General features: G+C 35.0%; 2 protein-coding genes across 3 annotated transcripts; one reads left to right on the top strand and one right to left on the bottom strand.

Annotated features, from left to right (window-relative positions):
• Window positions 1–1262: 1262 nt before the first annotated feature.
• LOC112529285 (protein CHROMOSOME TRANSMISSION FIDELITY 7) lies at window positions 1263–12881 on the bottom strand. Of its 2 annotated transcripts, XM_025140508.1 has the most exons (9): window positions 12683–12881; window positions 7336–7593; window positions 6570–6651; window positions 6399–6476; window positions 6103–6198; window positions 5933–6001; window positions 5054–5406; window positions 4848–4979; window positions 1263–1514 (listed from the first exon to the last, which is right to left on the bottom strand). In XM_025140508.1, coding segments are annotated over exons 2-9 (981 nt in total). In that variant the 5' UTR covers window positions 7506–7593; window positions 12683–12881; the 3' UTR covers window positions 1263–1513. The 2 variants fall into 2 exon arrangements, with proteins under 2 accessions (XP_024996276.1, XP_024996268.1); XM_025140500.1 differs by having other exon boundaries at window positions 6399–6651; window positions 12683–12880.
• LOC112529300 (major allergen Pru ar 1-like) lies at window positions 1544–4841 on the top strand. The gene is made up of 3 exons (XM_025140520.1): window positions 1544–1758; window positions 1807–1839; window positions 4384–4841. Exons 1-3 carry the CDS (start codon window positions 1602–1604, stop codon window positions 4665–4667), a joined length of 474 nt encoding a protein of 157 aa, XP_024996288.1. The 5' UTR covers window positions 1544–1601; the 3' UTR covers window positions 4668–4841.
• Window positions 12882–13233: the final 352 nt, after the last annotated feature.

Genomic DNA, 13233 nt, shown 5'->3' with positions numbered 1-13233 from the left:
AAAAAATTAATAATTAAGGTTGTACTATTATCAATATTTTTTTTAATTTTTTATGATTCATATTTATATATTATTGAAAAATAAAAAATTATCGTTTTTTTAAAACCATATAAAATCGTATTATAATGCCGACTAAGACAAAAAAATAAAATATTAAAATCAATATATATCTTTATGTATTGTGCAAACACCCTTCTAATAATTCTTAAATCCGATTATCTTTAATTCTAAAAAACTCAAATAGTTTATTTAATTTTTTTCAAAACGTTTAATTTAGTCATTAACTTATTTAAAATTACATAAAAATAATTGAAGTTTTAAAATACATCATATTGTGATAATCTTAACAAGTATGTGATATTTATCGTATTTTTTAAATAATTTTTATCATAAAAATAAATTAAAAAATCTCTTTTTAAAAAGTTATAATTCTATACAATGAATATAAACAATAAGCAACTTGGGATTATGGTTGGTTAGACACCTGCATTTCTTGTTTTGGTTTCCAGAAATTCATCCGATGTAATTCAAATCTATCGATCATAATTGAATATTTAATTATAACCAGGTCGTATTGGATCCAAAATTTCAACATCCAAATTAGATCAATCGGTTCTTGGATGACAGCCCAAAATCCAATAAACCGAACCGATACAATCATCCAATGACCATCCAATTAATAACTATATGTAATCATCAACATTTTACGATATTGTTTTTTAAATGATAAATACATAATGGTTTTAATAAATTTAAAAAAATATACAAATAATTGGTTGAAGCAGTTAAATAGTTATTTGAAAATTGCACCAAAATATTGAATTGATCCAATCCGATCCTACAGATAACTAATCGTAACATCCAAGGAATGGAACTCTGATCCAATCATCAATTAGATTGAATTGGATTGGATCGAATGACAAAATCCAACATCCATCATATGATTGGATTTCAACCGATGAACACCCCTATAAGGTAGCTTATAAGTTAGTTTATATTTGCCAAACAAGACCCAAGAGGCCATTTACTAAAACACATACCTGGAAAAGTCACCACTCTTACTAACCTTACTAAGATAGATTCATGGCCATCAAAATGGCATCGTATGCAACAACATTACCCGGCAAGCACATTTAGTAAACAGACTTCTAAATGTTTCAAGTTCAAATATCAAACTCAATAAAGTATCAAGATACATATGACAAAAGCTTCACTTAGAAGGGTCTTCTAAGAAATCACTCGATAGAAGAAACAAAAGTAAAAGCCAAGAAAATAGATGTAATAACAATAAACTGAAAATAATTTTGAATTTTGTTTGATTCCCATGGTTCTCATTGAGCCTAACCACATTCTAAATGTGAGCAATAAACAGAATTTGTATACATACCTGCTGCTGCTGCATATGACCTGGCCAAAGCAAGGTAACAATTATACTTGCACAAAGTACAAGTGTACACAACCTCATGAAGCTCTACCCGTTTCAATCATGTTCAAGCAGTTTCTCCAGCATCAACCTATAAATACAACTAACATCATCCCTCCATATCCACAGTTCAAAACACTCAAATAAAGCAATTAGCCATCTTTTTCCCTCTAAAATCATGGGTGTTTTGACCTATACCGATGAGCACACTTCCTCGGTCTCTCCGGCAAGAACTTTTAAGGCCTCAATCGTCGATTCACACAATTTGATGCCAAAACTCTTGCCAGATGCTACTAAAAGCATCAATATTGTCAAAGGTGATGGTGGGGCTGGAAGCATCAAGGAGAACTCACACAATTTGATGCCCAAACTCTTGCCAGAAGCTATTAAGAGCATCAGTTTTATTAAAGGTGATGGTGGGGCTGGAAGCATTAAGGAGATTAAATTTGCTGGACGTAAAGTTATATTTAACCCAATATGTACTTATAGGGGAAACTATGTGTAGGGCAGGATATGATAACAAGTGAAGATACCTTTATATTATGCCAAATTTGCAACATTTATATCGCCTTCAATTGTGTTGTGTTACGTTATATTGTGTGAAGGTAGTAACTCTCACACAATTTAAGATTCAGGGTGCGTTTGGTACGCAGACAGGACAGGACGGGACAGGACAGAGCAGGACAGGACAACTGTTCAGCGTTTGGTAAGACATGATAGGACTGGGCAGAACTGGTTAAAATGACCAATTTACCCCCAATGAATCAATCCTAGAATTCTAACCACCATGATCAAATTAATCTACCATACTCCTAAACCCACTTGAGAAGACGACATCGGATTCTAAACCCTAAAAACTTCAACTTCAATCAATTTTACAATCACTGACAATTTCGATTAAAACCCTAAAATGAAAGTTGTTTTCCAATCAATCCTARCAGTATTTCAAACTATGCTACAGAATTTTGCTCCCTATACTCCAAGATCAGAGATTTGGAGATGAGAAAATACAAGAAAAATATTGAAAAATCTGATGAACAATCTTACAAATCTGTCGATTACTGTCCAGCAATCGATACCGCCGATTGAAGGGGAAGAAGGGTGACGCTTGCAATCGATACCGCCGATTGAAGGGGAACGATTCGTGAAGTATACGGTGGAAGCGAAGAAGGGTTTTGAGAGGGTAGATAGGTAAAATATTTCTTATTCTACTTAGTTCCGGGGGGTAAGGGTGGACAGGCGTGTCCCACCCGTGTTCTAGCTAGTTCTAGTGAGTCCAACATAAGGCCACACCAAACATAGGACAATTGTGTTTTGTCCTGTTCTGTTCCACTCTGTCCAACGTACCAAACACACCCTCACTGTTCTCAAGTCAACTATTCACACATACCTTCACTTGTTCTCATGAGATGGGATTGTTCTCACCAAGGAACCCCCCCCCCTTCTCTCTCTCTCTCTTTCTCTCTCTCTCTCTCTCTATATATATATATATATATGTTAGTGAATTCATTTGTTAACCCAATATATAGTGTTAAATTTGTGAACCAATCTTATCCATTGAGTTTTGAAATTTATGACTAAGATCATTCATGACATAAAATGTAAATAATTACACACATAGACAAGGTAACATTAGTAAACAATGTTTACAAGGGGTATTTTAGAAAAAGATTTTAGTTGTCCATTAATGATAATGAGATGTTTTATAACTGTCCATTAATGACAATGAGATGTTTTGTAACTGCCCATTAATAACAATGTAACTATCCGGGAATTACTCTCGTCATCATTGAAAATTTGCTCGAATCGGAACCTTTCAATTTCTATATCGAAGATATACTTACGAAGTTGTTCCAATTTTAAAGAATCAGCGGATGAGTTGTGGTTAGGGGTGAAATGCCACTCGAACCCAAAGCTAGTTGGTTCTCCCCGAAATGCGTTGAGGCGCAACAGTTGACTCGAATCGAAACCAACAGCAAGATCTCCAACATCAGATTCTTCTACAACTTTTTTTGGTTAATGGTTCATGTATGAACGAATATTCGATATTTATTGGAATTGTTCATGTGTGAACAGGGCGTATAGTGGGAAAAAGTCATAAAGATTTTTATAACATCCATGTTTTATTTTAGTAAACACATACACCATGTAGTCTCGTTTATATATGAAATAAATGTGGAAACATAGTTCATCTATGAACAAACATCAAATTGTACCTATGAACAATGTTCATGCATTTACTTCTGAACAGTGAACACCGTTCAAATTTTTTTAAATAATTGGTAATTTGTACAAACCTAGTTTTTGTTACGTGTATGTGTTTATCAGGTTCGCATATGAACACAATACTTTTTTAAATGTTGAAACGAGATGGTTCACCTATGAACAAGTGTTTACTCATGTATAATTAAGAAATGTAACGACAATTAATTCATTTAGAATAATTAAGAAATGTAACCGACAATTAATTTGCATGGATATTCACCATGGCAAGACATGGAATAACAAAGAAATGTAACCAAATATTGATTTGCATTAAAAGAAAGATCTAATAAAAAATTACACTTTTACTCTCATTAAATAAATTTATCATGTGCATCAACCAAAAGTATATCTTGTTTTCTATTGGTTCATTGAGATTTGTAAAGTTAACACCATAGATTGAGTTAACAAATGAACTCACCCTATATATATACACACAAATATATATCTGCTTGTTTACCCCTTGATTTGGTGTTTTATGAAAACAGCCTCTTTACTGCTCAGAATAGAGGAAAGGTTGCATATATCTTACCATCCCTTGATTTGGTGTTTCATGAAAACAGCCTCTTTACTGCTCAGAATAGAGGAAAGGTTGCATATATCTTACCATCCCTGACTTTGCATGGGATTCACTAGGTTCATTTGATTTTGTTTGGTTATACATATATTTTCTTGTTTGTAACAATTCTTGTCTGCAGATTTCGTGAAGCACCACATCAATGAACTCAATGAGAAGACATTGACGTACAAGTACACTTTGATTGAAGGTGAAGGCATATCAGACAAGATTGAGAAGGTCTCTTATGATATTAAGTTTGAGGGTTCACCTGATGGTGGCACCATCTCCAAGATGACCACAACCATCTACACCCATGGTGACTTTGAGCTCAAGGAAAAACTAAAGGCAGGCAAAGAAGAGGTTTTGGGGCTTTACAAGGTTGTGGAAGTCTACCTCCTCAAGAACCCTGATGCATATATTTGAAGATGTTCATTTCAATGTTGTGCTGTAGCCATGTTTGGCATTTTTAAGATTCCCAGTGTTTACTTTGATAAAATATCACATCATCAATAAAGTTTTGACTCAAAAGATTGTTTCTTGATATAATGAAGAGTATATAATGTGCAAGTAATGAATTCAAGATTTGGGAGCTCAATGACTTACTATGAGTTTGTTGTGTAAACCAAGATCGATTTGGTGTTGGTGTAACTGGACGCTAATAACTTCCCGACATTGGTTGGCTGAGAGAATGCTAGCTGACGATGTTCGAGGCTCAAACCCGGGCAGAAACTTTTCCTACAGTCATGTAGAAAGTTTAAAACTTTGAAGCATACAAAAGTTGCAAGAAATTATGTTTATTATTTTCCTACCTTGTGGCCTCAAGCAAGTGAGTGGCGATATGCTTTCTTCTGTTGGAGGGTGTGACCCATATTGCACGGATGCCACAGACAGCGGGCACTGCATCTTTTTCACAAATGATGGCTCCAAGGAGGTCGTCGTTTGCTTTTCTTTCATTTTTGGCTAAAGGGTTCTTTGTTACGATTTCTCTCTGAAAACTAACACCGCCAAATTTGAGGGTGGTTGAAGTCAACCTTCTATCCTCCTCCGGAGCAGTGGTAACATCAGATTTCTCGTCTGAGTTTGAAACTAATTGATAAGCCTTGTTTATTGACTCTGCAACAAGACAACCAGCAACCCTCTGGGAGCAAATAAAAAGATAGACCTACAAGCATGAAAAAAGGGAAAGGTCAAGTTTTTTTTTCTTTTGGTAAAGGGATCCTTCATAGGGTGTTTGGTTGTTCTTTGTTAATTTACATTTTCAGCTACTGTACTCGGTCTTTTGTTACAAAAAAACCACAATTCTTTTAATATAAAAAGAAAACATTGTGCCTTGCAAAAAGAAGAGATGATTTACAAATTATAGAAAAGATAAATGCAAAAAGAAACATCATCCTTGGCATTCTTTTTGTCCAAAATACTCACTCTTGGAAAGTGTTGTTTTTATATGTCTTCATAAGAACAAAGTCTTTTCTACGATCAAAAACCAGGTATGATGGCTCAAAACAGTAATCTCTCTAAGAAACAGCAACAAAACGACCCAAAATATGGCAAGTAGTATATGATTTGAAGCTTACTCATATGCCCACATGAAAATTGTAAGATTGGTTGCAAAATGGAAGATCTATGTGGAACAGAAAGTCGGCCTACCAAATCAAAAACACATCAAAGGGAACTGTTGAAATAGCCACCTTACACTGTTCATGGAAAATCCATCCGTCACCAAGTTCCGTCTCCATCATCCCAATTACCTCCTTAACCTGCCATTACAAATTCACTTCCGAAAGCTCAGGACAAAGGCCACACTAACTTATTGCAAATATCAAGCAAACATTTCAACTTCAATAGAAGTTTAATGTACCTTTTTACTATGAGCTGGAGGATCATCTTTCAGTACCAAAATAACACGCCCACATTCTAATGAGAGCATATCAATAACTCTTTCATTACGCCAACCCTTGAGTATGAAATCCATGAATAATGAATGAGTACAGACAACATCCAAGAAACTAAACATTCAAAAGGGAAATGGGTAATTCGTTTATTTATATAAGTTTTCCCCATTCTATGTTCTGCGTTTTGTGGATCCAAATCAAGTAAAAAGAAAAGTTTACCACCTTTTCAGTATTAATGCAACACATCAAAATAAGAATGTACCTTGAATCCAATACCATGAGTGTAATTCTTGTGAAATTCTTTGTGAGCCTTCTCATCTCCTTCGTCTCCAGGAGCAAACTTGAATCCACAAGTTTTACAAGTGCGTAACAGAAAATCAGATTGACCCAAATCCAAGTGAAATTGTGCATACTTTCTTTTCTTGTTTAAAACCTTTTCTGATTTCACTACCACCAGCGGTCGTCGAGAATCAAGCTTCTTTGGATCTTTTCCTGTCCATTCACCATCATCCCTCCTGCATACCAAAAACCAAAGCAGATTCCTCCAGTTCGTCTACTTTTCGTGCAGTAAATCAAAACAAATTATTACCCTTATTTCCAGAAACAAAGGTTCAGTTTCACCTTTCAGTGAAGTATATTAATTATTAATGATTAATTTGAAAGCACTACATAAATTTCCTAATATTTAGATAGTGAAACCAAGCACATCCCAAAATGTCATTTAACATAAATTCATTTAGCTTTGCCTCTCTAGCAGGTTTCTATCTGAATATTGTTTACATAGTTCAAAGCCATGACCAATCTCTCCGGCCCAAGGAAAAATGTTTTGTTTAGTCAATTTTGAAGTTAAGAAAATCACTTGACCTTCAGAAGTCTAAATTTTCTTATTAACCAACAATGCAGGAACTTCTCATAAACTTTATTAGCAAAACCATCATCAATTACACTAATTAGTGTTAAGAAAATTGAAATAACTTTCATATTCCTAAAAAACTAAGATTTTAAATCAATCACAACTGCTATAAACAGAGATATTTTGGCATTCAGGTCGCAAGGCAACATGATGAGCATTCAGGTCGCAAGGCAACATGATGAGTTTTAAGACTGAAATGTACACAAATCATCAAGTTGTGCCTTTTTAACCACAATGGGTCCAAACATTAAATTGATGACGCATGAAAATTCAACAAGAAAAATACCTGTCTGAGTTTGGAGCTCGCCGTGTGTATATAATGGGAATTTCGGGTTCTTTGGTGAAGTCTACTTCGTTTGATAGATCCTCCAAAGGGGAAAGAGGTAGATCTAGGGTTTCTCTTTGTACTGTAGAAGGTGAACTGGATTTGAAAAATGAATTGATCTTCAATTGCATTGTCTCTTGTTATTTGGAGGAATGGCTCAACCTCTCAAATCAGGGATATAAATCATAGGACACATGCAGATTTATTGTTGAAAAACTCCTAGAAGCAGGCAAGGTTAAGAGTGTCAAAGTTGGGTAGAATCCACGAACTTAAACAAGCAACATCAACTTAAATGATGCATGAAAGTTTAGAAGGGTTTTCTGTAATGACATAGAAAATGAACTACTTCACAACTATGGTAAACTAATTTGTCATACATCAGTAGAACAATAACATCAGATGGTAATATGGATGTGTTCCTGGTTGTTCTTAAGAACATGGAAGAGTTAATTTTTGCAGAAAAGTCCGAATTGCAGTGATGTGGTCACCCTTGAGGAAGAGTGGCCATATTTCTAAGAAAAGTGACCACTTCCACTCTCTTGACCACTCTGCAAACCGTCATATCACACTGTAATCTATGTCGGCACCCTCTACATCTTGAATCTATTAGTGTATTAAATCATCTCAAAGATTTTCTTCTCCCGCTATTAAAATTCGCAAAACCTTAAGTTCTTAACTTCTTATTATTCTAAGTTCTTGATAGACCAATCCGTGTAGACTCAATAATTGATTCTTACCATTGCATTACTTGTAAGTCGAGAGCTGAGATAATTGTATACTTGCACCAGTCTCTGTCTAGTATGAATACTAAATAATGAAGTATCTAAACTTGTGACAAGTTCATCATGTAATTTAGCCATATATTGTGTGCTATGGCAGGCCAGTCCTGGGGGGTTTCTGATGCCTAGGGCATAAAGGCTAATATACGCCCCCAAGAAAATACATGATGCTTAAGTCAGCATTTGAAATAAAAAAAGACTACCAAGTATCACAGAACGTTCAACAAGAAAAAACAATGGCTATGCACACATTATACATCTTCATACACCCAACCAAGTAATTACTCTTCACAAATTTTAACCAACAAATTTCACTTCAATTTTCTCTTACAAAACAGAAGGCATCGAGTTGAAGGATATGAATCAGGACAACCAATTTAATATGGATGAACCACTAAAATAACATTATGACAAACACTGTAAAATTAACATTCAAAAAAGATGTTATATTATATAATGGAATATAGCCTCTAATATCCTCAAGATTTTTCAAAGTTGAGTAGCATCCATAAGAACTTTATCATGTTTATTCCCAAAATTTAGTTCAACCAATCGTAAATATTATCTAGCATGCTCAGGACCCTTCAAAGTCAAGTGCCATCCATGAGAACATTATCATTTTTATTACCAAATAAGGTACAACCAATGATGAAAAATCATGGTGATCTTCCATACCATAAAAACATGATTCTTTGAACAAATTGTTCAATGACTAGTCCACATCAGCAAACACCTTAGGGCAAAGGATCCACTTGATTCATTGAGCCACTAGACGCAATCACATGAAATATAGCTTAGTATCATACCAAGGAGGGAGAAAAATTCTCTTGTAGCTCTTGTCTTGCAAAAGGGGGTAGAAATAGAGAATAACCAACTCAAGAGATTCAGTACTCAAACCAAAACACAATTACACATAATTCTAGGAGAAAATAATTTTGATCAAACATAAACACATAAAAAGCAGATGCTTCTGAAACCAAACCAAAATCAACTTCATCAAACAAACCTAATCTAAGCATGACTTCATCATAAATTAGTTTTTCTAACATGAAGGTTCTATGAAAAATCAAAAAAATTAGGATTAAGAAATCAATAATCTACCAATTTATGATGCTTAATTGCTTTGCTTATTTAGATTCCAAACTTCCAGTCTCCAGAGTCCAGAATCAGCTCTTTTACGATGCTTAATGGCTTAATGCTTTGCTCCTTTACAGGTCCGAGACCAGAAGAGGCAGAAGTGAGGAAGATGCGAGAGCTGAGTTACGGCAGAGAACCAAGGACCAAAACAGATGAAACGCAAGAGTAGAGATTGAGAGGCGAGACCAAGAATCCAGATTGAAGCAATGATTTTTCAAACGGATTTTTTTAACCAATTATGAGAAACCAAGGGTCCGCAAATACAGAAATAGTGTCGACCCATATGTTGGTATGGATGGACTGGCAGGCAGAATCAGTTAACTCCTAGTAGGGGCATCTGGAATTATGAATATTTTTTAACAATATCATGTTAAAATATTTTGTTCTTTGTTTTCTGAAACAAATTATTCTAGGTTAGGTTTAGAAATGTGAATGGGTTGCATTTGCAGTATGGGTTGAAATGTTTTTAGTTAGATGGATCGATGAGCATGGGTGCTAGAATCTATCAAATAGGTTGTCTATCAAATAGGTCAACACAACGGGAACCAGGGAAAGAATAGATGAAGATGGCTGGCAACAAAAAAAAAGCCAATGAAGTTCAAACAGAAGCCCTAAATAAATCAAGAACAACGAACAAATTAGTGGAAATCCGAGGAATCGAAGCTTCAAAATGCATGTCCAAACATCAAGAACAACAAACATATTAAATTCATCAAGATGAATTCAAAATAATCATCAAACAAAAGTGTAAATCATAATAAACCCAACACATAAACAGCAACGAAGGATGAACAGAAACCTGATCTGGAAATGAGGGAGGAGCAGCGTCAGAGAAATGTGCGACGGAGGCAGAAGAAGGCAAGAAACCAAGAGGAAGAGAAAGTGGGGATTTTTTTTCTCTTTAAAAAAGTGGGACTTTTTAAGCGCGGGAAATGCATCAAAATATATTTAGGCGCTAAGGAACTTTTTACCATAGGATAGGAGCGTATCCGCATCAAAATATATCTAGGTTTGTTTCTTCTGGAACTAAACATTTTATGTAGGTTCCATCTAAAGCTCCTAGATAATTCTAGAACCAAGAAAAAGAAGATCATTATATTTTCATAATAATTAGACTTGTTTAGAAATAAGTAAATTTTAAAAAAGAAGTGGAAATACCTTAAACCATTTCCATCTTTGATCGGTAGAGTTATCGGGAACAGGTTCAGGTTTCTTAAGCAATCGTGGATGTAACCTTATTACGGCATTGCAAACTCGAGTAACAACTCTACTAATTGTTTCTCCCGAACGATGAAAACGACATATCATAACCCGATTCTTAACATTGTGGGCAATAATATGAAGAAACATGGCAACTTGTTCTTCAATATTCATAAACCTAGTTGTTCTTAACCCTCCATATGTTTCAACCATGGCACACAACTTTTTGAAACACGTTCGAGTCATCCTAATTTGCGATATAGACATAATGTCACTCTCATAAATATACCTATGCATTATGGAGGATCGGTCCACATTTGAAGAAGAGTATCCAATTTGTTATTTATCCCTTTGTCTTTTAACCATAATCATCCAAAGGGACACAATAGAGAATAGAACAACATGGACAACTATCTTAAACCATTCCAATGACTCTTGTCTCCTTTGCCTATGTAAACGTCTTCTTAAACAAAGTCGATCCATTTCCTGTCCAATTTCCCAAATTGTTAAACATATACTTTCATTATTCTTTGTTGGGTATTGCATTTGATAAAATAAAGAGGAATAAAGTGATGAAGAAAGAAAACAAAGTGAAACAGTGAAGAGGTATGAAATAGTGAAGCACTAAATCTAGGTATGAAATAGTGAAGCAGTCAAGTGAAACAGTGAAGAGGTAGAAATGCAAAAAAAGTGTTGCTTTCATACATTAATTAATTGATGCTAAATCAAGAAAAAAGCATAACAGATATCTTTGTTTCATACACAAGGGTGCTGTCAATTGCTTCTGTATGAAAACTAGAAGGGTACTGTCAATTGCTTATGTATGAAAAGTCGAAAACCATGTCAAGATGGTTAGGTTGGTGAGGGGTTAGGTAAGGAAATGAAGTTGTCCATAGCCAATAAAATCTTGTAAGGAAGGGTCTCCAACAAGTTAACTCCAGTCTCTGGTCTGTTCATGCATACTATGATATTAGTCATTTTCATAGGTTTCCTCCATATAACTTACTCAAAGATTCATTTGAAGGTATGACAGCATTATAGCTTAAATACTTCCATGGAGAAGAATGCAAGCTAAAGTAAAGCATATAAGTTGTAGAAGAAACCAGGAACAAAAAAGGAGGGAAAGATGCATATAAGTGAGTGGAAACATAGGGTCCTATGTTGCAATCAAGCACATAAAGGATGAGAGCCAAGGACTTGGTAAACTACGACGAGGTTAGAGAACATAAAAGGTTAATGTTTTCTAAGTAGAATTATAATGTTGAAGGTATAGAAAGCACGAATGAAACATGAAGTAGGTAAAGCTTTGAATTAGATGAATTATTTCATATAAGGTTTGATGTTATAAAATAACAAATAATGTGAATTATTTCATATAAGATAGTTGAAACTAGTTAGTAATGTGAATTATTTCATATAAGATTTGATGTTATAAAATAACAAGTAAGAAATAAAAAACTGATAACTATCAAATATCAATATAGATAAAGAAGAAATGTAGATGATCGAGAAATAGACTTAAATAATATGCCAAAAGCAGTACTAAAGCATCCATGATATCCACGACCAGTTAAAATGTATGTTAGGCAGTTAAACACCCCTAAAAATGAGTGGTATGTCGTCTAAACAGCCCTAAGTAGCAGCCATAAACAAAGCCAAAAACAAAAGGCAGACCATAATCGAGCATGACTAATGCTATACAAGCCTAAACAATGGTAGCAGGTGTATGTGATGCCTTGTGTATCTTAGATAAAACACATTTGAATATGTAATGAGCTTAACAGATGAAAAATTAAGAAGGATTACTCTGTTCTGAATTTATTCAATGAAACTACCTAATAGATGATACTTGCACTTAATGATGTTAAGAGATTTATGAGAAGAACAGGCCATATGTTGTTTATTGAACTAAAGAAGGCACATAATAGAATACCAAGGAAAATGGTCAAGTGGGATGACACTTGATTAGTAACATAAAATAGTTTGTCTAGCAAATTTGCAGCCATATCAAGTAGGATGACACATCCATTCAGATATAAAAAGATGGTCCAGATTTAGGCATGGTCCAGATTTAAGCATCTACTGCAACCTATTCAGATTTAAGCATCTATTTGAAGAACTAAATCATGAAAAGGGAACAGGAGGAAGTAAAAGAATCAATAAAATACTACAAAAAAGGAAAAGGGATTTACCTGCTGAGTGTTGGGAGAAGGCGGCGAACAGGAAGGGGGGGTTAGGGCGCAGCTTCGCGAGGGGACGGGAAGGGAGCACCGGCGAGGAGGACCGATTAGGGCACAGCTTCGCAAGGGGACGGGAAGGGAGCACCGGCGAGGAGGACTGATTAGGGCGGGAGGAAGCGATGGGAGGGAATCTGGGTGAAGGAAGCGGGAGGAAGCTGGGTGAAGCACTCGACAGGAAGCGATGGGAAGGAAAAGCCCGGATTTGGATTTCAAATCCCGCCGGATCTCCAAATCCCTAAGGGTGCGTTTGGTTTGCAGGAATGTTTCTGAGGGATTTGGATTCCCWRGAGRGATTTGGATTCCATGGGATTTGGATTGGATTGGATTTAAAATCCATTCCTGTGTTTGGTTTGCAGGATTTGGATTGAGATTTTTTTTTCTTTTGTAATTATTTTAGTCATCAAATCTCTTTCATTTCTCAAAACTACCTATTTAACCATCAAAGCTATTAATCCAACAGATCTGACTGAAAGTTATTAACAACAAATTCATCAAGAATAATT

This window comes from Cynara cardunculus (genome assembly GCF_001531365.2).
Source record: "Cynara cardunculus var. scolymus isolate 2C chromosome LG 1, CcrdV1, whole genome shotgun sequence".
NCBI classification, from domain to species: domain Eukaryota; kingdom Viridiplantae; phylum Streptophyta; class Magnoliopsida; order Asterales; family Asteraceae; genus Cynara; species Cynara cardunculus.
Note: the sequence above shows the minus strand (reverse complement) of the source record. Positions and strands in the feature narration are given on the sequence as shown.

Bases quoted from the DNA above. Each gene is read 5' to 3' on its own strand.
- LOC112529300 (XM_025140520.1), top strand. From the start codon at position 1,602: ATGGGTGTTTTGACCTATACCGATGAGCACACTTCCTCGGTCTCTCCG. The intron at 1,759-1,806 runs GCATCAAGGAGA...TCTTGCCAGAAG, and splicing joins AGGTGATGGTGGGGCTGGAA to CTATTAAGAGCATCAGTTTT. The intron at 1,840-4,383 runs GTGGGGCTGGAA...TCTTGTCTGCAG, and splicing joins CAGTTTTATTAAAGGTGATG to ATTTCGTGAAGCACCACATC.
- LOC112529285 (XM_025140500.1), bottom strand. From the start codon at position 7,505: ATGCAATTGAAGATCAATTCATTTTTCAAATCCAGTTCACCTTCTACA. The intron at 6,652-7,335 runs GTATTTTTCTTG...TTTGGTATGCAG, and splicing joins CGAGCTCCAAACTCAGACAG to GAGGGATGATGGTGAATGGA. The intron at 6,002-6,102 runs GTACATTAAACT...TTGTAATGGCAG, and splicing joins CTCCAGCTCATAGTAAAAAG to GTTAAGGAGGTAATTGGGAT.